The following is a 25421-nucleotide window of genomic DNA, read 5'->3' as shown; positions in this document are numbered from 1 at the left end:
TAGGATAATTGTTGGCATTCTAAACAGCGTCTAGTCGTCTCGGAATGGATAAATACAGGTCCTGTGTGGTTTTCAACGAAATATTATACCATTCTTCCTTGTAAAATAGTGGCAAGTTCAGGTAACGACGATAGTGGTTATTAGCTGTTGCCGGCCGGAGTGGCCGAGCGGTTCTAGGCGCTTCAGTCTGGAACCGCGTGACCGCTACAGTCGCAGGTTCGAATCCTGCCTCGGGCATGGATGTGTGTGATGTGCTTAGGCTAGTTAGGTTTAAGTAGTTATGAGTTCTAGGGGACTGATGATCTCAGGTGTTAAGTCCCATAGTGCTCAGAGCTATTTGATTAGCTGTTACGCATTCTTCTCTCCAAAGCAGACAGCAATGGTTCGTCCACAATGGTTCAACAATATTCAGATCTGTTTACTGAGGTGGCCAGGGGAGATGCGACAATTCATCCTCCTGCTCACAAAATCGGTTCTGGTCGATGCGAGGGGGGGCGTGAACAGAGGACCTATCATCTTTAAACACAGAATTATCATTGGGGAGCAAACACTGTACTATGGGATGGATCTGATGAGCCAAAATGGTCATATAATCCTTGTTAGTAATGCATCCATGCTGAGTAACCATGGGGCCCAACTAATACCGCAATGTGGCTGCCCTAATCATCATCGGAAGTCCGCCATGTTTCATTCTTGGGACGTAAAATCGGCCAAAAGTTGTAAACAGTGCGAAACAAGACTCAACCGACCAAATTATATACGTTCAGCACACAACCCTCGTCACGGGCACTTGCGTCACTGATGAGTGGTGTTTGGATTCCATCTCGCCCTTTAATTCCTAGCTTACGGAGCTACCTTCGTGTTATTTTGGCGTCCAGTTCGCGGGTGCGACATTTAGTTCTGCAGTGACTTTTGGAACTGTCGTCCTCTTTATTTTTCATGATACACCCCTTCAGTGACCGCCTGTAACTATCTGCGTTGTGGCTTAGCGGAGATGTTTTCCCACCTTCCCTGTATACGGTACGTGTCTTCAATATACTGCACCCGCCACACGAGCACTAACAATTTACCTACGTCCGAAGTTAATTCTGATTCAGTACACTCGTGATTATGCAGAACACTGTTTTGCCCACGACGGACTCTTGCAGAGTATTGAGGATATTGCACAGGGGCCACTCATGATCTGACACAACAGCGCAAACGTGTAGACTTGACTAGCGTCTGCATCTATGTTCAAGCATGCATTTCTCGCCCTGTTTCCATATTTTTGTCTAACCGCTATATGTCTGTCCTCTCCGGCGCTAGTCGAGAAGGGGAAGGTGCGATCCTCCATGGTTTTCAAAAAATGGTTCAAATGGCTCTGAGCACTATGGGACTCAACTGCTGAGGTCATTAGTCCCCTAGAACTTAGAACTAGTTAAACCTAACTAACCTAAGGACATCACAAACATCCATGCCCGAGGCAGGAATCGAACCTGCGACCGTAGCGGCCTTGCGGTTCCATACTGCAGCGCCTTTAACCGCACGGCCACTTCGGCCGGCATGGTTTTCAGTATGGCCCTCCTGAAACAACACATTTAAAATTCGCATGACAACAACGAGTTCCCGACCAATGAGAGTAACAGTATCACAGGGTGATAAACAAAGCCTCGACAGGTCACAATCCAGCTGCTGGCAAATTCAGACACGTGCTAATATTCTCTTACTTGTACGAACCACAAAACGATCTCCTCAGAAACAAACAACATTCAGATACGATTTGTGAATGAGACACCTGCTGTGTGGGCCTTTCTTTAAATACCGTAGATATAGATGGCGTTACTGCTATCTATTTTGTGCAGTTGAGCTGGAATGCTAATCATCTGCATAGCCAAGCATGTAGTAAACTTACACGTCATGTTAAATTGATGTTCGTAGCAGATAAACTTCATGGTGTTGCAATTTTAATGGCCACAGTGGAGTTCAGACTATCAAGTCGCAAAGATTTTAATAACACTACGTGAAACGTCTAAAAATAACTGAAAATACACTGACAGAAACAAAATCGCAACATCCAAAAATATTTAATGTAACGTAATGAAAATTCGGGAACCCATTTCTACAGGTAAAATACGAGGGTCGTCCACAAAGTAAGTTCCGATTCTTTCTCTATCCGCGGCAGCGCTAAGATCGCAGTTCCGAGCATGGGGGAAGTTAAATGGTCAAATGGCTCTGAACACTGTGGGACTTAACTTCTGAGGTCATCAGTCCCCTAGAACTTAGAACTACTTAAACATAACTAACCTAAGAACATCACACACATCCATGCCCGAGGCGGGATTCGAACCTGCGACCGTAGCGGCCGCGCGGTTCCAGACTGTAGCGCCTAGAACCGCTCGGCCACTCCGACCGGCTGGGGGAAGTTACTCAGACTCAAGAAGACATGTACGCCACTTTCAGATCGCTGCTGCCGACGCGTGTTTTGTAGTACTTCTTTATGTCAGCCGTAATTGAAAATGCCGCCGCGTGTGAAAACGGATCTGTGATTCGTTTTCTAAATGCAAAGAAATTAAACCAAAGGAGATTCATCGGCCAAATCTACGAGGTTTACGGACAAAATGTTGTGAGTGATACAATGGTTAGAAGATGGGTCAGACTGTTCAATGAAGGACGTGATCAAGTGCACGATGAAGAACGAAGTGGACTCCCGTCTGTGGTTACTGATGAACTGGTTCACACAATTGAAGAGAAGATTAAGCACAACCGTAAGTTTACACTTAGTGCCCTTGCTATGGAAGTACCGCAAAACTCACGATCACTAATTCATGAAATTGTTACCGAAAAACTGAAATTTCGAAAAGTTTGCTCACGTTGGGTACCCAAAATTCTTACTGAGCAACACAAAAAACAACGGATGAGCAGTGCACTTCAGTTACAGTGAAGAAGGTGGTGGTTTTCTTTGTCGGATAGTCACGGGGGATGAAGTTTGGGTATCGTACGACACTCCTGAAACAAAACGGCAATCAATGGAATGGAGGCACACTTCATACCCAACGAAGGTTAAGCATAAGCAAATACTGACACTTCTAAAAGTCATGTGCACCGTTTTTTGGGACAGAAAAGGCATTTTGCTGATTGATCTCTTACCACGAGGCCAAACAATCAATGCACATGGTAACTGCGAGACCATTAAGAAATTGCCCCGCGCAATACATAACAAGCGCCGAGGATTACTGTCAAAAGGTGTTTTTTTCCACGATAATGCCCCACTTCACACGGCAAATGTTACCGAAGAGCTCTTACGGGAATTTCACTGGGACGCGTTTGATCATCCTCCGTACAGCCCGGACTTCGCTCCTAGCGACTTTCATCTCTTCTTACACCTAAAATCTGTCCTTGATGGTCAACACTTCAACGATGATGACGAGCTGAAAGAACATGTTACCATATGGTTCAATACACAGGCGGCAACCTTCTGTAAAGAAGGCATACAAAAACTTGTGCCACGCTATGACAAGTGCCTACAAAATTTCGGAAGCTATGCAGAAAAGTAGTTTAACAGTTGTAGATTTTTCTACGATAAATATTTTTTCTGTATCTGTACACGTTTGTTTTACATAACCAAACGGAACTTACTTTGTGGACATACCTCGTATTTAAGTGATTAACATTGCAAGATCACAGGTTAATGTAAGCGCGCGATAAGCCATTGCAAATGTGAAATGCTGGAACATTAATAACCAGTGTAACTACTAGAATGTTGAAAGCAAGCATGCAGACGTATATGTATTGTGTTGTACAGGCGCAGGATGTCAGTTTGTGGGATGGAATTCCATGCCTGTTGCACCTGGTCGGTCAATACAGGGACGGTTAACGCTGGTTGTAGATGACGCTGGAGGTTTCGTCCGATGATGTCCCACGTGTGCTCAGTTGAAGACAGATCTCGTGATCGAACAGGCCAAGACAACATGTCGACACTCTCTGTAGAGCACGTTGGGTTACAACAGCGGTATGTGGGCGAGCGTTATCCTGGTGGAAAACACCTCTTGGAATGCTGTTCATGAATGGCAAAAAAACAGACTGACAAATTTGCAGTCAGGGCGCGTGACATAGCCACGAGAGTGTTCCTGCTGTCATACGAAATCGCAGCCCAGACCATAACTACAGGGATTTGTTCAGTGTGTCTAGCACGAAGATTTGTTGCACACCCTCAACAGGCCTCCTTCTAGCAAACACACTACCATCTCTGGGACCGAGACAAATCCAGATTTCATCCGAAACACAACAGACCTCCACCCTGTCCTCCAATGAGCTCTCACTTGACATTGGTCAATCTCAACTGGTGATCGTTTGGGATCAGTGGAATGCACGCTACAGGGCATCTGACTCGGAACTGTCCTCGAAGTAATCGGTTTGTAACAGTTCGTTGTGTCACCTTGGCGCCAACTGCTGCACAAATTACTGTTGCAGATGCAGTACTATGCGCCAGAGCCATACTCCGAAGACTATGGTCCTCCTCCTCGGTAGTACCACCTGGTCGTCCGAAGCCCGGTCGCCTGTTCTTCTTGCGACTGTACATTGTCGTGACCGCCACTGCAAGCAATCGTGTACAGTGGCTACATTCCGGTAAAGTATTTCTGCAGTATCGTGAAAGGAACATCCAGCTTCTCGTAGCCTTATTACATAACCTCGTTCAGACTCAGTCAGCTGTCGATAAAGGCTTCTTCGTCGTCTCAAAGGCATTCTTGACTAACATCAATTCCCCACGTCCAACCTTAAAAGTAACTGGCGCGACATTTTAATAGACGTCATCTTTCAGATGTAGAAACACACCTACCAATTTTCATTTATGTAGCATAACTATTTGGTGCTGCGATTTTTTTCCGTCAGTGTATAAATAAACTATTACTTTAATGGTCTCAGAATCAATCTCACTAACGACAGAACTGTCGGCGGTGGTGATGAAGGCGACAGCGTTGTTTGCGACGGGAAGACCAATAGGGGACAAGGTTGATTTAGAACCAAAGCTTGTGAAAGCTGATAAAACAGTACGCTGTCGCAATGGAAAAAAATAAATAAAAATAAAAACAAAAAAGCGAAGGAACTAAAAGTTGCCAATGTGTTCAAAAAGAAATCCAACACGTAACACTTACATACCTGGTCAAGAGAAACCGAACAATTTCAGCCAGTAAAACGTTCACACTGAGGCTTACCTTGGCGAGCTTAGACCTGGCGACTGTGAGGAGAATGACGAACGTCTGGCAGGTGGGCGAGGCGGTGTGCTCCGCGACGGAGCCGAATCGCGCCAGCAGGCGGCGCCACTGGTCCAGCTCGTCTAGCGGGCCCGTGTCCTCCCGCACTGAGCGCAGCCGCTCTGCTCGCGTCAGCACCTGCACCGTCACACAAAGCTCTTGGCAAAGCCTACGCACAGACGGGCTGTAAGCTGTGACGTCACCGTGAACCCTCCCACCACGCCGCACTGCATTGAAGCTTATAGGCATACGGAGCACGCATGTATAACTCATGCGCAGGTACGAATGTAATCGAGATTTTCCATTTTTAGTGTATTGTTATTATTATTGCTAAGCTTTATATTAGCCATACCATTTTCTTCTGTGGTCGGAAAAATGCTGGCTTGTAGGCCTCCGAACTACGTCTTTTTCAAATTTTGTTAATAAGTTTGAGTTTCCAGAACACTAAGGCTTAAATCAGTAAAACTTGGAAGAACACTAAATTTCCTGAGTCCTCTTTTTAATAGTGACTCCACTAGGAAGAGAATATTTCAGTATGCCTATGACAAAAGATAATACTTTATAAAATAGACAAAGCATTGATCCATCCTCTCCATAAAAAGGAGATAAAAAGACACCAACAACTACAGGGGCATATCCTTGTTACCAGTGACATACAAAATACTTTCTAAATCACTTTTAAATAGAATAGAGGAACAAGCAGGACCTAATATAGGATTTAGAAAAGGTAGATCATGTGCAGAACAGATTCTTAATTTAAAAACAGTTTTGAAAGTGAGAGCTATACAAAATAAAAATAAAGTAGTTACTTTCGTAGACTTCAAGAAGGTCTGCGACTCAGCTGACAGACAAAACACTATTCCAGATACTTTATGAATCAGGGATAGATGAAAACAACAGAAGACTTGTTGAACAACCGCTCACAGATACAACATCAAGAATTAAGTTTCAAGGCGAAGTTTCTGAACCATTCAAAATCAAAACAGGAATTCGACAAGGAAATGGACTGTCCTCAATTCTCTTTAACTGGGTTTTAGATAAAATAGTAAAAACATGGGAAAGCACATTAAAAAACAGAGGCACAAAGGGTATAAGCATGGGCCAAGAAATGAACAAATTTGAAGTGAAATGTTTAGTCTTTGTGGATGATATGGCATTGATAACTGAAAACCGAACAGACGCAACAGTTATGCTTGATCTGTTACACGAGATTGCTGAAAAGACTGGGCTAAAAATATCCTATGAAAAAACCGAGTATATAGAACACAAACATAATACAGAAAAGTTTATGAAAACAAAGTATGGAAAAATTAAAAGAGCTGATATATTCAAATACCTGGGGGAGAGGATCCAAGCTAATGGACTGGATAACACAACAAATAAAGAAAGAATAAAAAAGTTAGAATTTGCATACAAATTAACACAAAACTAAATCAATATCCATACAAGCGAAGATTAAACATTATAATTCAGTTATTAGGACACAAGCAACGTATGGATCAGAGTGCCTAACACTTAAAAAGAAAGGCGAAGTAAGAGAACTAGAAAAAAGAGAGAGAAAAATACTAAGAAAAATTCTAGGTCCTGAGAAAAACAAGGAAAATAGATGGATTAAAAGGAGACATGAAGACTTATACAAAAATACAGAAAAGATCACAGATACAGTGAGGACAGGATGGCTAAAATTTTACGGACATTTAAAAAGAATGGAAGAAACTCAGATTACAAAGAAAATTTTTAATTACGTTAGTAAGCTGAAAAAAACTTTAGGCTGGATAGAAGCACTAAAGAAAGACGCCAAAAAAATAGGTGTTACAGAAGAAATAATACGTGACAGGAATCACTTCAGGCTACTGATAGAAAACGCAAACTATGAAGAAGATGAGCCAAAACCTCGACCCAAGAGAGTGTGGACTGATGAGCAAAGACGAGTAGTTGGCGAGAAAATGAAGAAGGACTGGGAAGAACGGAAGAAAAAGAAACACCATAAGTCTTAAGTTGTATGCTGTCCATAGCTGGCCAAATTCATGCATGAAATAAAAACAGGCAATGTGAAGTCGTAGCCTTTGCAGTATCTTCAGATGGCCACTTAGTGCACCGTCCTTTCATAACCATTTATTGACAGAAAAAGAGCCCCGAATCACATTTTGAACATGTTTTAATTTCGTGTAACTCAGCGCTACATCGAGAGACAGACGATCCTGTAAATCTGCTTTCTGTTGCCGAAGGTCTTTTATTTCTTTTTCCATAATTTCTAGTTGTTTGCTTAAGCACACGTTGTCCATTTACGGTAGTGTTTGTTTTCACGGTTAATGTTTTATCTAGTAGAAATTTCTTTATTAGTTTGTAATATATTTACCCGTAAAATATCTTCTACTTCTTCACAATATCTTTGTTTTTTTCCCCATATATTTTTCTCAATATAGGCTCATTACTAAACCCTAATTCAGCACCAGAGGATGGTAGATTCAAATCCCTTTGATAATGCGAAGCACTAAATGTACTGAGCAAAAACAAGCATTTTCAACTGAAAACGAATCCGCATTTTTACAAGCATTTATCCATTTTGTCTTCGTCACATTGTGTTTAGGAAATCTATGACACTTAATTCGTAACTTACTTAGTTGTCTGCTGTGGTTCTTAAGTTGGCGATCGTGCAACGAACCATTCTGTTTCACTTAAAAACCTACCCTAAATAATCCCTCAGTATAATAATAATTACGGCATAACTATTAGTTCGATCGCCAGTCACTAATAAAATTTCACACTGGCTCTTAATAGCAATTACAACACAATATGTTATGGCAATTGCGAGCTACTGAACGGTCATTGGGTGCTCTCTGACGGTAGCGGTGTGTCTTGCTAATGCACTTACGCCTCGTGATACCTACCGTACATTCTAATATTCGTGCCTTAGACTAATAATTAATAAACATAGACTAATAATTAATAAACATAAAATTAATAAACTGTTTTTTTGTAGGTTGCGTAGGTTTAGTTTTTTTTCTAGCTAGATGCACCATATAAGTTGATAAAAAACGTCTATTAATTTTACAATGTGGAACCTCAAAGTTCACATATGTGAATCCAAGAACTGAAGAGGGTATAGCGACTTGCCACAGTTAGCCGTACAAAGTAAGGGAAGCACCGAACAGCTGCAGGGGGCGCCGAAGACTGAAAGTGCACGATCTTTTTTTTTCTTTTTTTTTCTTTATTGAATTTCAATTCCCCCCGAAGGGGGCGGGCTGGCAGCAGCTTAGTATGCCGCTCTTCAGCCTACAGACTTTGTGAGAAAGATCAAGAGAATAAATAATAAAAAACAGGCGATAAAATCGGAGACTTAAAGAGTAACATGGCGAAAAGAAATCGTGGAACTTAAAACAAAGAACAGAGGGATGATGATGCTAATAAAATACATACGAAGCAGACAGGTAAAACAATAGACAGACAATTAAAAAACACGGTGTCAGTCTGGATTCTGTTCGCAAAAGACATAAAATTCACACCTAGCGACAGCATGGTTTCTGTTCGCAACACGAGAAAGACGAACAACACTGAATAGTCACTGGAACACTGCACTAAAAAGTTGGCAAATGTGACATACCACAGTCGAGAGCAGGTGGGGGAAAACTGGACAGAAGATGGGAAAACAAAAAAAGGGGGGAAAGGAGAGTAAAAGCGAAGGGGGGAACCGGGAAAGGAGCTGATGGAGGATGAGGACCCATAAGAGGGGTGGGGGGCAGACGCGACAGGGAGAGGGGTAGGCAGAGGAGGGGAATACAAAAGGACTTGGGGGGGGGGGGGGGGAGAAGTGCACGATCCGTCACTAAGCTAATTTATAGCCCGCCCGGCTAACCGCGCGGTCTAATGCGCTGCTTCCCGAGCGGGAATGCGTGCCGGTCCTCGGCACGAATCGGCCCGGCGGATTAGTGTCGAGGTCCAGTGTGCCAGCCAGCCTGTGAATGGTTTTTAGGCGGTTTTCCATTCTAATATTCGTGCCTTAGACTAATAATAACCTCTTCTGTCCCACTGGTACACATATGTGGACTTCCAAGTCCCACTGCTGTGGCCTGTTGTATGGTTGTGAACCACTGAGGGCTATGGCGGGACGAAGCCTCTCTGTCGTTTCTAGGTCCCCGGTTCAATACGCGACACAAAACAAACTGCACACAATGATACGTGTATAATCCCACCGAAAAATCATTAACAGCAAGAGCAGTAGGAACTGAACAAACGAGTTGTGGCAGGTTAGAGAGTGGGAGAATCACGTCCTGGAATCAGCAGTGTACTCTGTATGCACTAGCTGACTTTATGTAGCGTTTCATAATTACTATTTACTACAGAATTGCGAATTACTAACTACTCACAAATGTAGCTCTATGTATGGTGCTCAACGCGAATAATTCTTTCGAAGTAATTTATTGGTTTAAGCGACTTATAAATAAGTGATATCTCAGCTCACATCAACATTTGTTTTTGATAATTTGTATCAACAGCGCCCCCTTTGCCATCACAAGGTGTTGACATACTACGAATTTTTATAGTTTAGTTTCAAAATTTCGGTATACATTACAAAGACTTGCCATTTAGGTATGCGATCATGGCTGCAAGCAAGAAGCTGCGAGTGGCTGTCTCCACAGATAATGGAGCAAAGGCAGCATGTGATGCGGCAGGTGGAGAGCAATGGGATTTGGACGGGCCGTATTTGAAACAAAACCTACTGGTGACACTTACTGTACGGCGGAAGATGCTTGCTGTTTATTCGCCATATTGCAGTATTTTACTGATAAATTGCAACTACGTCAAACATCGCTCACCAGTAGGGAGCAGGGTAAAGCTCTCATGAAATAAGAGTCAAACGAAAAATCTACAAAGAACGAAACTTGTCTAGCTTGAAGGGGGAAACCAGGTGGCGCTATGGTTGGCCCGCTAGATGGCGCTGCCATAGGTCAAACGGATATCAACTGCGGTTTTTAAAATAGGAACCTCCATTTTTTTATTACATATTCGTGTAGTATGTGAAGAAATATGAATGTTTTAGGTGGACCACTTTTTTCACTTTGTGATAGACGGCGCTGTAATAGTAACAGACGTATAACTACGTGGTATCACGCAACATTCAGCCAGTGCGGACGGTATTTGCTTCGTGATACATTACCCGTGTTAAAATGGACCGTTTACCAATTGCGGAAAAGGTCGATAACGTGTTGATGTATGGATATTGTGATCAAATTGCCCAACGGCCGTGTGCTGTGTATGCTGCTCGGTATCCTGGACGACATCATCCAAGTGTCCGGACCGTTCGCCGGCTAGTTACGTTATTTACGGAAACAGGAAGTGTTCAGCCACATGTGAAACGTCAACCACGACCTGCAACAATTGATGACGCCCAAGTAGGTATTTTAGCTGCTGTCGCGGCTAATCCGCACATCAGTAGCAGACAAATTGCGCGAGAATCGGGAATTTCAAAAAAGTCGGTGTTGAGAATGCTACATCAACATCGATTGCACCCGTACCATATTTCTATGCACCAGGAATTGCATGGCGACGACTTTGAACGTCGTGTACAGTTCTGCCACTGGGCGCAAGAGAAATTACGGGACGATGACAGATGTTTTGCATGCGTTCTATTTAGCGACGAAGCGTCATTCACCAACAGCGGTAACGTAAACCGGCATAATAGGCACTACTGGGCAACGGAAAATCCACGATGGCTGCGACAAGTGGAACATCAGCGACCTTGGCGGGTTAATGTATGGTGCGGCATTATGGGAGGAAGGATAATTGGCCCCCATTTTATCGATGGCAGTTTAAATGGTGCAATGCATGCTGATTTTCTACGTAATGTTCTACAGATGTTACTACAAGATGTTTCACTGCATGACAGAATGGCGATGTACTTCCAATATGATGGATGTCCGGCACATAGCTCGCGTGCGGTTGAAGCGGTATTGAATAGCATATTTCATGACAGGTGGATTGGTCGTCGAAGCACCATACCATGGCCCGCACGTTCACCGGAGCTGACCTCCCTGGATTTCTTTCTGTGGGGAAAGTTGAAGGAGATTTGCTATCTTGATCCACCGACAACGCCTGAAAACATGCGTCAGCGCATTGTCAATGCATGTGCGAACATTACGGAAGGCGAACTACGCGCTGTTGAGAGGAATGTCGTTACAAGTATTGCCAAATGCATTGAGGTTGACGGACATAATTTTGAGCATTTATTGCATTAATGTGGTATTTACAGGTAATCAGGCTGTAACAGCATGCGTTATCAGAAATGATAAGTTCACAAAGGTACATGTACACATTGAAACAACCGAAATAAAATGTTCAAACGTACCTACGTTCTGTATTTTAATTTAACATCCCTACTTCTTACCAAATGTTCGTCTAAAATTGTGAGCCATATATTTGTGACTATTACAGTGCCATCTATCCGGCGAACTGTCCGGACACTTGGATGATGTCGTCCAGGATAGCGAGCAGCATACATAGCACACGCCCGTTGGGCATTTTGATCACAATAGCCATACATCAACACGATATCGACCTTTTCCGCAGTTGGTAAACGGTCCATTTTAACACGGGTAATGTTTCACGAAGCAAATACCGTCCGCACTGGCAGAATGTTACGTGATACCACGTACGTATACGTTTGTGACTATTACAGCGCCATCTATCACAAAGCGAAAAAAGTGGTCCAACTAAAACATTCATATTTCTTTACATACTACACGAATATGTAATAAAAATGGAGATTCCTATTTTAAAAACCGCAGTTGATATCCGTTTGACCTATGGCAGCGCCATCTAGAGGGTCAACCATAGCGCCATCCGGTTTCCTCCTTCAAGCTAGACAAGTTTCGTTCTTTGTAGTTTTTTCGTTTGACGATTATTTCGTGTGATATTTGGCCCGGTCACGATCAATGGACCACCCTGTATACATTCAGCAAAAAAAAGAAAGGCAAGCACCACAAAAGAATTATCCGAACGGGACGGAAATCGGTACAAGTGCTTTACATGTATACAGACAACAATTTCAGAAAAACTGGGTGATTTATTCAAGAGAAAGAGCTTCACAAATTGATCAAGCACTGGTCCACCTCTGACCGTTATGCAATCAGTTATTAGACTTGGCATTGGTTGATAAAGTTGTTGGACGTCCTCCTGAGGGACATGTTGCAAATTCTGTGCAGCTAGCGCGTTAGATCGTCAAAATCGCGAGCTGGTTGGAGGGACTTGCCCATAACGCTCCAGACGTTTTTATTGGGGATCGATCCGGCGAGCTTGCTGGCCAAGTTAGGGTTTGGCAAGCACGAAGGCAAGCAGTAGAAATTCTCCACGTGTATGGGTGTAAGCCCAAGATGGTTTGCCACGAAGGGTGACCTAACGGGACGTAGATTATCGTCGACGTATCGCTATTCTGTAAAGGTGCCGCGGATGGCAACCAGATGGGTCCTGCTATGGAAAGAAATGGCTCCCCAAACCATAGCTCCTGGTTGTCGGGCCATATGGCCGGCGACAGACAGGTTGGTATTCCACCGCTTCCAAGGGCGTCTGCACAGACGCCTTCGGCCTGGAATCTCATTAACTGAAGTAAAATCGTCTTCAGTGATGAGTCTCGCTTCGAACTGTGCCCCAATGACCAGCGAGGACCTGTCTGTAGACGCTCCAGATATTGGTGGGATACCAGCCTGACTGTCGTTCGCCATATGGACCGTCGACCAGGAGTGATGGTCTGGGGTGCCATTATTTCTCATAGCAAGACCCCTTTGGTTGTCATCTATGGTACCCCTACAGCATAGCGATTCACCAAAGATATTCTATACTCCGTTTTGTTGTCCTTCATTGCAAGCCATCCTGGATTTACATTTCAGCAATATAATGCCCTCCCGCAAATGGCGAAAGTTTCTATTGCTTCTCTTCGTGCTTGCCAAATTCTTCCTTCACCAGAAATGTCGCCAGATCTCTCCCCGAGGAGAACGTTTGGAGTATTATGCGCAAGCTTCGAATTTTGACGATGTAAAGCGCCATTTGGATAGAATTTGACACGATATCTCTCAAGAGGACATCCAACAACTCTATCAGTCAATTCCAGGTCGAATAACTGCTAGCGTAAGGGCCAGAGGTGGGCCTACTCTTTATTGGCTTGCTCAATTTGTGAACTCTTTCTCCTGAATAAATCATCCAATTTTTCTAAAATTGTGATAATTTTTTTCCTCTACATGTTCTTCACATCTACCGATTTGCGTCCCATTCGGATAATTCCTTCGTGGCGCGCGGTTTCTTATTTTCTTTTTCTTAAGAGTCTATGATAAAATAAATGACTATTGTCCAACTGTGGAAAATAATGTCAAAATCTACGTATACATTTATACTCTACAAATCACTGTAAATGGCATGGCTTAGGGTTTTTAGCACTGTGCCAGTTATTAGGGCTTCTTCTCTTTATTTTCGCACATGGAGCGGGAGAAGGATGAGTGCTTGAACGCGTCCGTGCACCCTGTAATTAGTTTAATTTCGTGTTCGTGATCCTTGCGAGAGCGATACTTAGGGGGTCTCAGACTCCTCATGTAAAGTGGATTCTTGAAACTTTGAAATTAGGCTTGATAGTTGAAGTTAATCTCCAAGCGTCATCCAGTTCAGTTCTTTCAGTGTCTCTTTGACCGTCTCCCTTGGGTTAAACAAGCCTCTGACCATTCGTGCGGTCCTTCTTTGTATACGTTCAGAATCATCTGTTAGTCCTATATGGTATGGATCCCACAAGCTTGAGCACCATACTGTATGTGACATTAAAGAATTGTTCTCGGAAGACTCTTCGGGTTTGCTGGCGGATCCTTAAGTCCGGTTACTTGTAAGAACATATCAGGGCAATAGGTTAAAGGTCCTCGCATTTCATTTTCACGCGCAATTGACTTCTTTGAACTGCTTTGAGCGAAGAGTTCGCCATACGACAAATAGCTAAACGAGCACTCACCTGCTCGATCTGCCTGGTCCAGACGGTGATGACGTACTCGACGCGGCCGATGATGCTGGTGTCTTTGTCGAGCACCGACTTCACCACGTCCGGCGACGGCAGCAGCTCTGTCAGCTCCGGTGGTATGTGGAACACCACTAGCTCATCGATGTTCCTCTTCGTGTCTACCAAATAACAACCAAATTTATCATTCCTGCCCATCCAGCGTTGTTCTGCTTTTAATTCTTTCTTGTCGCGCTACTGCCGCTGCAGTTTAGCTTAGACTTTGTGTGCGAGACAAACTCGGCGTAAAGTAATGTTCGTGAGCCTATTAATCAAGCTGATTCTCGTACATGAAAACCAATTTTTAAAAGCGAGTTAAGTGAGTAAGTTCCTTATCGTAGGCTAACAAAGATGATTCAGAGCCGAGCTGGTTGTTAAGTAGGAGTAGTGGTGTTTGGCGGGCGGGCTCTTCTTACCGTGCATTAAACGAGTACAAGTAATTACTAGATACGTTTCGACGAGCAATGGGGAGGAATTGCGATTGTAGCTCAGCGGCGACAATGGACAAGGCACGAGCCTGAGGACCTCAGAAGAGTTATGACGCAACACAGCAAGGAGTTTATAGATTCTGGAAAGATATCGAGAAGCTAAACAATACTCAGGTATTTATTTAGACCAATAATTTTTTTTCTTTTTTGCAAATATGTGTTTATGTTAGTACGGGAAGAGAAGGTACTATGCAAGAGCAATGAAAGTTGCTAACATGTAACTCGACTGGCGAGATGAAAATCTGACCTATCCAATCAAATGTAGGCACATACCCAGTGTGACTTTGGGAAAACGTGGAGGGGAACAGAGCAGAGAAGTTGGGAGATAGACGACTGTGAGATTTTTACGGGAAAGTCTGTTGTACAGTGCTTCAACGTATGCTGTGAGGTCGCCCAGCTCTTCGGTCGTGAAGAGTGATGAGTATCAGCTGGAATCACTGCTGTTAATGCCTGATGTTCAACCCACCACATACTACAGCCATTAATACAATAGCAGCCTCCTACCATCTCACACATACACAGTCATCTGATACCACTTCCTGACAATGTTCCATTTTCTCAAAAGAAGGTGACCCTGAGACAACTGCTAGTACATTGAGCATGCCGACCCGGTTGACCGTGCGGTCTAACGCACGGCTTTCCGGGCGGGAAGGAGCGCCTGGTCCCCGGCACGAATCCACCCGGCGGATTTGTGTCGAGGTCCGGTGATCCGGCCGGTCTGTGGATGGTTTTTAGGCAGTTTTCCATCTGCCTCGGCAAATGCTGGCTGCTTCCCCTTATTCCGTCTCAGTTACACTATGTCGGCGATTTCTGCGATAACAAGTTCTCCACATACGCGTACACCACCATTACTCTACCACGCAAACATAAGGGTTACACTCGTCAGGTGTCAGACGTTCACTGGGGGACGAACCGCACAATAACTCTGGGTTCGGTGTGGGGCGGCGGAGGGGTGAAGTGGACTGCGGTAGTCGTGGTGGGGTTGTGGACCACTGCGGCTGCGGCGGGGACGGATCCTCTCCGTCGTTTCTAGGTCCCCGGATAACCTACAATACATACAGTACATTGAGCATATTATTTTATTTCTAATTATAGGGTTTCACAGAGGAATGTTAACTGTTTTAGGACAAGGTTCGTTAAAGGTAGAAAACAGATCAATTTTTATTTAAAATATTTATGGTTTACTTTGATTAAATTCCCGCAGCTGGTGCTTTTGATTACTTTATCTGAAATTAACTACGGATATTGCACCGTATTATATTGCTTATAATTAATAAATGTAATTACAATATGTTACCTGGTTAATGTAGTAAAACCATGATTACATACATTAACTTTCCCACGTGGTGCGTAACAAATATACAACAGCACTAAATAGTCAAAAAGTTGACCTAACAACTGTATCCTATACAGTATAACGTGTAGAAGTGTCTACAGTTTCGTGAAAACAATGGCTAAATGAGACAAATATTATATATGGGGGTTGGAGCTTTAATAGTGGCAACTATTTATTTACAGCTCGTACAAAATAGATACGTGTTTTAAAGTTTTACTGACATTCAAAGTAGTCACCAGCATTGTGTATAACCCGTTGCCAGCGATGTGGAAATCTTAGGATACCCTTAGCAGTGCCAGTTGTATTAACAATTCGAGCGGCGCGGTCTATTGCCCGGCGAATTTGTAGCAGTTCTGAAGCGAATGCCGTGAAGTGCTTCCTTCAGTTTAGAAATCGAGTTGAACTCACGAGGGCTTAAGTCAGGGGAGTGCGGTACGTGGTACAGCACTTAACAGACCCATCAGTCAAACAAATCAGTAACAGCTTGCGCTGTACGTGCTTGAGCATTGTCCAGCAAAATGATGGTCAAGTTCTGCAGAAAGTGTCATCACTTCTGTCTCTAAGCTGGTGTCATCACTTCCGTTCCTAAGCTGGTCGTAGGATGTGTTCCAAAAATGAACAGCATAGAGAAAGAAATGGTGATACTTTCTGCAGGGCCTGACCATCATTTTGCAGGACAATTCTGAAGCACGTGCAGTGCAAGCTATTACTGATTTGTTTGGCTGAAGGGGCTGATAAGTGATATACCGCCTTCTGTACCCTCTGATTTAAGCCCTCGTGAGTTATACTCGATTTCTAAACTGAAGGAAACACTTCAGGGCATTCGCTTCAGAATTGCTACAAATTCGCCAGGCAATAGACCGCGCCGCTCGAACTATCAACACAACTGGAACTACTAAGAGTATCCTACGACTTCCACATTGTTGGCAACGGTTTATCCACAATGCTGGTGACTACTTTGAAGGTCAGAAAACATTGAAACACGTATCTATTTTGTATGAGCTGTAAATAAATAGTTGCCACTATTAAAGTTCCAACTCTCGTATTATTTAGGTGAGAAGTGACTGTTGCTCAGGCTAGTGATTTTTTTGTAATTTATTTAATAAAATTGCAGCCAAATAGCCATATACAGTTACTTTGCTTAACATTTTACATTTACATTTTACATTTTTGCATATTCATTTATCGATTTCACTCTTTTACTGCACAGTTCTATGTGATATCGTTCACAGGCATCGTTACACAGTTCACATACACATGTTGCGGTTGGGTCGTGATAAGTTTTGTTTTTGCAGATTAGATGATGAAAGCAACTTAATCATAGCCAACACTTGGTTCAAGAATCATAAAAGAAGGTTGTATACCTGGAAGAATCCTGGAGATACTAAAAGGTATCAGATAGATTATATAATGGTAAGACAGAGATTTAGGAACCAGGTTTTAAATTGTAAGACATTTCCTGGGGCAGATGTGGATTCTGACCACAATCTATTGGTTATGAACTGCAGACTGAAACTGAAGAAACTGCAAAAAGGTGGGAATTTAAGGAGATGGGACCTGGATAAACTGAAAGAACCAGAGGTTGTACAGAGTTTCAGGGAGAGCATAAGGGAAAAATTGACAGGAATGGGGGAAAGAAATACAGTAGAAGAAGAATGGGTAGCTCTGAGGGATGAAGTAGTGAAGGCAGCAGAGGATCAAGTAGGTAAAAAGACGAGGGCTAATAGAAATCCTTGGGTAACAGAAGAAATATTGAATTTAATTGATGAAAGGAGAAAATACAAAAATGCAGTAAATGAAGCAGGCAAAAAGGAATACAGACGTCTCAAAAATGATATCGACAGGAAGTGCAAAATGGCTAAGCAGGGATGGCTAGAGGACAAATGTAAGGATGTAGAGGCTTGTCTCACTAGGGGTAAGATAGATACTGCCTACAGGAAAATTAAAGAGACCTTTGGAGAAAGGAGAACCACTTGTATGAATATCAAGAGCTCAGATGGGAACCCAGTTCTAAGCAAAGAAGGGAAAGCAGAAAGGTGGAAGGAGTATATAGAGGGTTTATACAAGGGCGATGTACTTGAGGACAATATTATGGAAATGGAAGAGGATGTAGATGAAGACGAAATGGGAGATAAGATACTGCGTGAAGTGTTTGACAGAGGACTGAAAGACCTGAGTCGAAACAAGGCCCCGGGAGTAGACAACATTCCATTTGAACTACTGATGGCCTCGGGAGAGCCAGTCATGACAAAACTCTACCATCTGGTGAGCACGATGTATGAGACAGGCGAAATACCCTCAGACTTCAAGAAGAATATAATAATTCCAATCCCAAAGAAAGCAGGTGTTGACAGATGTGAAAATTACCGAACTATCAGTTTAATAAGTCACAGCTGCAAAATACTAACGCGAATTCTTTACAGACGAATGGAAAAACTGGTAGAAGCCGACCTCGGGGAAGATCAGTTTGGATTCCGTAGAAATGTTGGAACACGTGAGGCAATACTGACCTTACGACTTCTCTTAGAAGAAAGATTAAGAAAAGGCAAACCTACGTTTCTAGCATTTGTAGACTTAGAGAAAGCTTTTGACAATGTTAACTGGAATACTCTCTTTCAAATTCTGAAGGTGGCAGGGGCAAAATACAGGGAGCGAAAGGCTATTTACAGTTTGTACAGAAACCAGATGGCAGTTATAAGAGTCGAGGGGCATGAAAGGGAAGCAGTGGTTGGGAAAGGAGTAAGACAGGGTTGTAGCCTCTCCCCGATGTTATTCAGTCTGTATATTGAGCAAGCAGTAAAGGAAATAAAAGAAAAATTTGGAGTAGGTATTAAAATTCATGGAGAAGAAGTAAAAACTTTGAGGTTCGCCGATGACATTGTAATTCTGTCAGAGACAGCAAAGGACTTGGAAGAGCAGTTGAACGGAATGGACAGTGTCTTGAAAGGAGGATATAAGATGAACATCAACAAAAGCAAAACGAGGATAATGGAATGTAGTCAAATTAAGTCGTGTGATGCGGAGGGAATTAGATTAGGAAATGAGACACTTAAAGTAGTAAAGGAGTTTTGCTATTTAGGGAGTAAAATAACCGATGATGGTCGAAGTAGAGAGGATATAAAATGTAGACTGGCAATGGCAAGGAAAGCGTTTCTCAAGAAGAGGAATTTGTTAACATCGAGTATAGATTTAAGTGTCAGGAAGTCGTTTCTGAAAGTATTTGTATGGAGTGTAGCCATGTATGGAAGTGAAACATGGACGATAACTAGTTTGGACAAGAAGAGAATAGAAGCATTCGAAATGTGGTGCTACAGAAGAATGCTGAAGATAAGGTGGGTAGATCACATAACTAATGAGGAGGTATTGAATAGGATTGGGGAGAAGAGAAGTTTGTGGCACAACTTGACTAGAAGAAGGGATCGGTTGGTAGGACATGTTTTGAGGCATCAAGGGATCACAAATTTAGCATTGGAGGGCAGTGTGGAGGGTAAAAATCGTAGAGGGAGACCAAGAGATGAATACACTAAGCAGATTCAGAAGGATGTAGGTTGCAGTAGATACTGGGAGATGAAGAAGCTTGCACAGGATAGAGTAGCATGGAGAGCTGCATCAAACCAGTCTCAGGACTGAAGACCACAACAACAACATGATGAAAGCCGTGAGTAGAAAGTCTAGTTACAACATGTCGCTGTACGAAGTTTGGTGCTGTCCATGAGCGGTTCGTCATTGCGTCGGTGCCGTAAAACTCCGTCCATATTTTTTCTCGTTTGTCCTCCATGATCTTCAGTTGCTTTCTGGAAGCCCTGGTGTGTGGCATCATATATCGAAGTCTGATGTCTTCAATTACGAATGTCTCTCTCGCTAGCAGGTACACTAGTCTAGATCTTGTTGTCTTTGAGAGACCTAGTGCTCTTTTTAGATAGGTCGATTTTACTTTTTCTAGTGTTTCTAGATTTTTTTCTGTCAGGTGGCCCATATAACCTCCATCCCATAGGCCAGGATTGGCAAGATTTTTGCGTTGAATAATTTCATGGCTGTTTCTAGACTGAGAAGACGGATGTTTTTGATGTCCTGTATTGCTATTATTGCTTGGGCTGCACGTTCTGTTGTATGTTTTGTGAAGCATTTGGCTGTTGGTTGCAATGTCACTCCTAGGTATTTAAAGTCTGATGAGATTTTTATTTTTTGTCTTCTGATACTGATTTCCGCATTCTTGGGTGTTTTGCCTCCTTTTCTGAAAATTACCATTTCTGTCTTTGCTATGTTTATGTGTAGTTTGTGTTCACTGCACCATCTGTCTATTTTCTCAATGATTCTCTGCAGCTTCTGTATATCTGTTGAACCTACGGCTATGTCGTCAGCGTATGCATGTACATACACATCTTCTTCATTTTCTCGAATTCGGAGTACTTCTTCAGTGGCAAGAATGTATAGCAAAGGGCTCATTGGGTCACCCTGTAAGACTCCGTTCGATTGCAGAATGGGGTTCGAACGAGAGAGGTTGTCTGATATTGTAATTAAATTGTATTCGAGGATTGATTTGATTATTCTTGCCCATACGCTATCTTCTCCCATTGTGTTTTCCAGTTTTCGGACTATGAGCTCTCTTTCCAATAGGTCAAAGGCTTTGGTAAAGTCTATGAACACTGTGTAGAACATTTGTTTCTTTTGTAGCGCATCATCGATGTTGTTTAGAAGAAGCCTGACTGCCGTAAGCGTTGATCTTCCAGATCTGAAACCCATTTTATCGTTCTGGGAGATGACTGTCCACAGAGGCTTGGATTTTTTGTGTTATTATCTTCGAAAACATCTTGAATTGAGTATTTTCCAGGGCTATGCCTCTGTACTTGTTTGGGTCCATTGGGTCTCCTCTACCTTTGTAGAGAACTTTTATTGTCGAGTGTCTCCATTGTGTCGGAATTCTTCCAAGTTCCAGGCATTTGTTAAACAGTTTGGTCCATATGTGTTGGAGGGCCTCTTTTGCATCTTTTATGTGTTCATTGTATATATTATCAGGTCCTGCTGCTTTCTTGTTCTTCAGTGCTTTTATTACTTCTTTCACATCATCTTCATTTAGGGGTTCCCATGTATTGTCTTTTTCCTTAGTTTGATGTTGTTTCTCTTTCTTTGGGGGTGTTTTGAGTCCTTGTTTGTTCAGTATCTTACTGAAGTGGTCTTCCCATTCCTTCAGGTCTATATTTGGTGTATGAACCATTTTTCTTGGTCTTGCTGCTATGTATGGGTCTTTCTCTGCTTCATCCGCTTCTCTTTTTGCCTCACTTTCTATGTATTCTTTTTTCTTCTCTTCTATTAGTTTTTTGTAGATTCTCCTCTCTTCTGCATACAGTTTGCATGTTTCCTCGTCATGCTGGTTTCTTAGTCTGTGGAGGATTCTTAGAACAGTGTTCCTTTTGCTGTAGCATTCAGCATCGAACCATCTTTTGGCCGTCCTTGTTTTGGGGAGTGTTTGAATCACTGAATTTTTTAGGAGGTCTTCTATTTGGTCTGTTGCTTTTTCAAGGTCTCCTTCCTCTATGAAAGTTTCTATTTGTGTTAATTGTTCTTGCTCGTTTGTTAATTTTTCTATGTCAATTTTTCTTTGTGTGATTTGGTGGGTCTTTCTTGCTGGCGGTGACGTGACGATATTTATTTTTATCTTCATTGGAATGTGCTTTCGTACAGGAGTAATGGAGTCATGCCATATCGGTTGAATACTTCCTTCTATGTCTCCTCTTGTTAATGCGATATCAATGGTGCTCTTCCCATTGTGGCACATGTATGTAGGTATCTGCCTATCGTTAAGTAGGGTGAAACCATCTTCTTCTAGGGTTTCAACGACTAGTTTTGTTTTATAGTTTTCTGTGTCTATTCTGCAGTTGAGATCGCCTGCAATAATGGTGGGTTTGCTGTCGCATTGTTTGATGAGTGTGACTATTTCGTCAATTATTTCTACAGCATTTGTGTGCGGTTTAAAATAGGCTGCAATTATATTTATGTTTGCCGCTTCTATTAGCATACTATTTTCTTGTTTTATGATTTTTTTGGTGGGCGTCATCCAGGGTTTCAGTAGGATAGATATTCCTCCCATGGGTCGTCCTCTTTCTCCCTTCTTTGCCATTAGGTGATAATTATAGAAATCTTTATGTTGCCAGCTGTCTATCAGGAAGGTTTCTGTTAGAATTGCAAGATCCGAATTTTGTAGAATGTCTGTTGGTGTTAGGTTAAGAGCACTTTTTACTCCCTCTGTATTCCACAAGACTGCTTTTATTTCTTGCTCTTCTGGTTTTCTTCTTAGTTTAGTTGAGCTATTTTTGGAATACATTGAAAGATATAGACGATACTGCAGTGACTGTGTTACTCTGATTACGATGCAAAGTTCCTTTGGACATGCATGCACTGCGATGACTACAGCCGTTATGAAATACAGTAAACGAATTCGCAATGGCGAACAAGGACAACCAACAGCTTTAGGATGGAATGACGACATTGAGAATTTGTGCCGGATCGCGACTCGAAGCCGGATTTCCCGCTTATCGCGAGCGGTCGCCTTTCATTCGGCTACCGTTTACGACTCACTACGACGCATGGTTGACGACATGTGGAAGTTTGGATCTGGCCGTGAGTCGTGTACGGATAGCCAAATGGAAAGGCGACCGTTCGCGATAAGCGGGAAATACGGGTTCGAGTCGCAGTCCCGATACGGACAGGCCGCAGGCAGTCTTCTGAACATCAACAAGTCGGCGGCGTACTGGGCGTGGTCTCGGACCGGAAGCCCTCGCTCCCCTCCCGCCAGTTTCTGATCTGCGATATTTGGGAATCACGTTCACGAAGGATGTACGTAAAACAGCTGCAGCAAACTACCGGCGGTTATTACAGACCATACGCACAATGATGCGACAGAACCTGCTCCAGGACTTGAATCAGCTACAACGTGTTGAATATGATTGATATGATTGACCCTCAGACCCTACTCTGTCCAGATGAATCTTACCCTCCCGCCGCAAAAATCATGCGCTTACATGGTTCAAAGGAATTACCGTCGCCTATATCTTTAGCGACGGAGAGAAAGAGCAGCTTGATTACTGGTGGTTCCTACAAAATGCTCACAATGCCCTCAAACGCACACCGAGATACCGTACGCTCTTCGCAAATTATTTACGCAAATGCGTTTTCGTGAACCCTCCACTCAGCTGGGGAGTGCCAAGCTGCGGTTAATGTTTTGTGACGCATCACACTAACGACTGAACGTCCTGCCTTGGCAGCATCACAGAAGGAAGAGACAGGCTACTGCAAGGATGCTGTTTTTCTTGAGGCACTAGCGGAGCAGAATGCCTCCAGATACCCTTCAAAGGCGCTGTTGGAGATATCAGATAACGATGGCGAAGCACAAAGTGGAACCATTTACGTTTATTGAAGAACCTTTTTAGCTGGAATTTCATCAGTGATTTACATTTATACTTTTTTTGTTTACTCTCAGGCTGGCAATGGCAAGGAAAGCGTTTCTGAAGAAGAGAAATTTGTTAACATCGAGTATAGATTTAAGTGTCAGGAAGTCGTTTCTGAAAGTATTTGTATGGAGTGTAGCCATGTATGGAAGTGAAACATGGGCGATAAATAGTTTGGAGAAGAAGAGAATAGAAGCTTTCGAAATGTGGTGCTACAGAAGAGTGCTGAAGATTAGATGGGTAGATCACATAACTAATGAGGACGTATTGAATAGAATTGGGGAGAAGAGGAGTTTGTGGCACAACTTGACAAGAAGAAGGGACCTGTTGGTAGGACGTGTTCTGAGGCATCAAGGGATCACAAATTTGGCATTCGAGGGCAGCGTGGAGGGTAAAAATCGTAGAGGGACACCAAGAGATGAATACACTAAGCTGTTTCAGAAGGATGTAGGTTGTAGTAAGTACTGGGAGATGAAGAAGCTTGCACAGGATAGAGCAGCATGGAGAGCTGCATCAAACCAGTCTCAGGACTGAAGACCACAACAACAACAACAACATAGAATGCCACCTTTGTTGTTGTAACACTCAGTTACTAGAATTATCATTTGTACACGTTTCCTAAATGTAATCATGTAAATAAATAAATAAATAAAAAGAATGAAAAGGCGACCGCTCGCGATAAGCGGGAATTACGGGTTCGAGTCCCGGTCCGGCACAAATTTTCATTGTCCCCATTCCATTCCACAGCTGACGGTTGTCCTTATTTGCAACTGCGAACTTATTTAATGTATATATGTATTGCAAGAGTCTTGAACATATAATTTCACCGAATGTTACGGAAATGATTACACACGTCAACTGAAAAGAGGATACAATAATGTTTATGAAAGTTTAGATACTATGTCACATCGCCCTTTACTTTTAGTTTGTAATGCTCTTTTCAATTTTGCCATCCAAGGAAGATCGAAGACGCGTCCTCATAGCTCTACCACCACATCTCTCCTGCTTCACAAACTCCTATTTCACAGAAACTCTTCCGCGTACTTTGTTGGACCAACACTTCTGGAAGACAAGAAACAAAGGAGAAATTGCTTAGCTACAGGGTAGGAGCTATTTTTGGAGTGTACATTTTACTCTGCTCGAGTTCCAATCCGGCAAACAGTTGTATGTAATATTTTTATTAAAATTTCCGAACGACGCACACTCAGCTGCACAGTGAAAGAGTGAGTCTGAATACAGACTGACTGCCTTAGTAATACGTACTCATTTTATTAACTGATGTGCAGAAGGGGGCTGTTGCCTTTATGTACCCCGGTAGGATACTGCCATCTTTGGAATAAGTTATTCAGCCACGCTAGCAAAAGAAACAGTTAAACTCTTTCCTAAAATCTTACGGTCCTTAGACATTGAGTTCCCACATTAAATCAAAACCTTCAAGGTTCTCAGCAGACCATAGAATGCTAACCATTCGCTGTCATCCACTTTGCTATTGCGTCATTTGGAATGTGGTTAGCACAACAATCACTGAAAGAGTTGAAACAGGGGCTGAAACACTATGCAACTTCGTATGGGAGGGATCATTATGTCATCAGTTAAACAAATACCCGAGGAAGTATACAAGAGAGAGAGCTGGAGATTTACCTTCAAGAAAAGGAGAGGAGAATGCCTGAGTCACCAGAAAAAAACCTATTACATAAATAAATATGGCTGAAGTTCGGAGTGAAGTCGTGGATTGAACGGCATAAGGTGATAGGCACTGGGGAGTGCTAGGAGATATAACTTTTGTGTATCCTAAGGTCGTCGTCTGTGACATGTTGTAGTACAGCGACCGAGGACGCTAGAAAAAGACTGACTGCACCTTCTCCGTGGTGCAGAATGTGTCGTGGAGGCAACTGG

The 25421-nt window shown here is 42.8% G+C and overlaps 1 protein-coding gene across 1 annotated transcript in view; it reads right to left on the bottom strand.

The window, feature by feature from the left end:
* LOC126155690 (dynein axonemal heavy chain 8-like) overlaps nucleotides 1–25421 on the bottom strand; it is a 622476-nt gene that overhangs the window by 507151 nt on the left and 89904 nt on the right. The window contains exons 5-6 of the mRNA XM_049916245.1: nucleotides 14215–14378; nucleotides 5193–5369 (exon numbers count right to left, since the gene is read on the bottom strand). Coding sequence (XP_049772202.1) covers nucleotides 5193–5369; nucleotides 14215–14378 — 341 coding nt within the window. The remainder of the gene's footprint in view (nucleotides 1–5192; nucleotides 5370–14214; nucleotides 14379–25421) is intronic.

Source organism: Schistocerca cancellata, chromosome 2 (assembly GCF_023864275.1).
Source record: "Schistocerca cancellata isolate TAMUIC-IGC-003103 chromosome 2, iqSchCanc2.1, whole genome shotgun sequence".
NCBI classification, from domain to species: Eukaryota; Metazoa; Arthropoda; class Insecta; order Orthoptera; family Acrididae; genus Schistocerca; species Schistocerca cancellata.
This window is presented reverse-complemented; position numbering and strand designations above follow the sequence as displayed.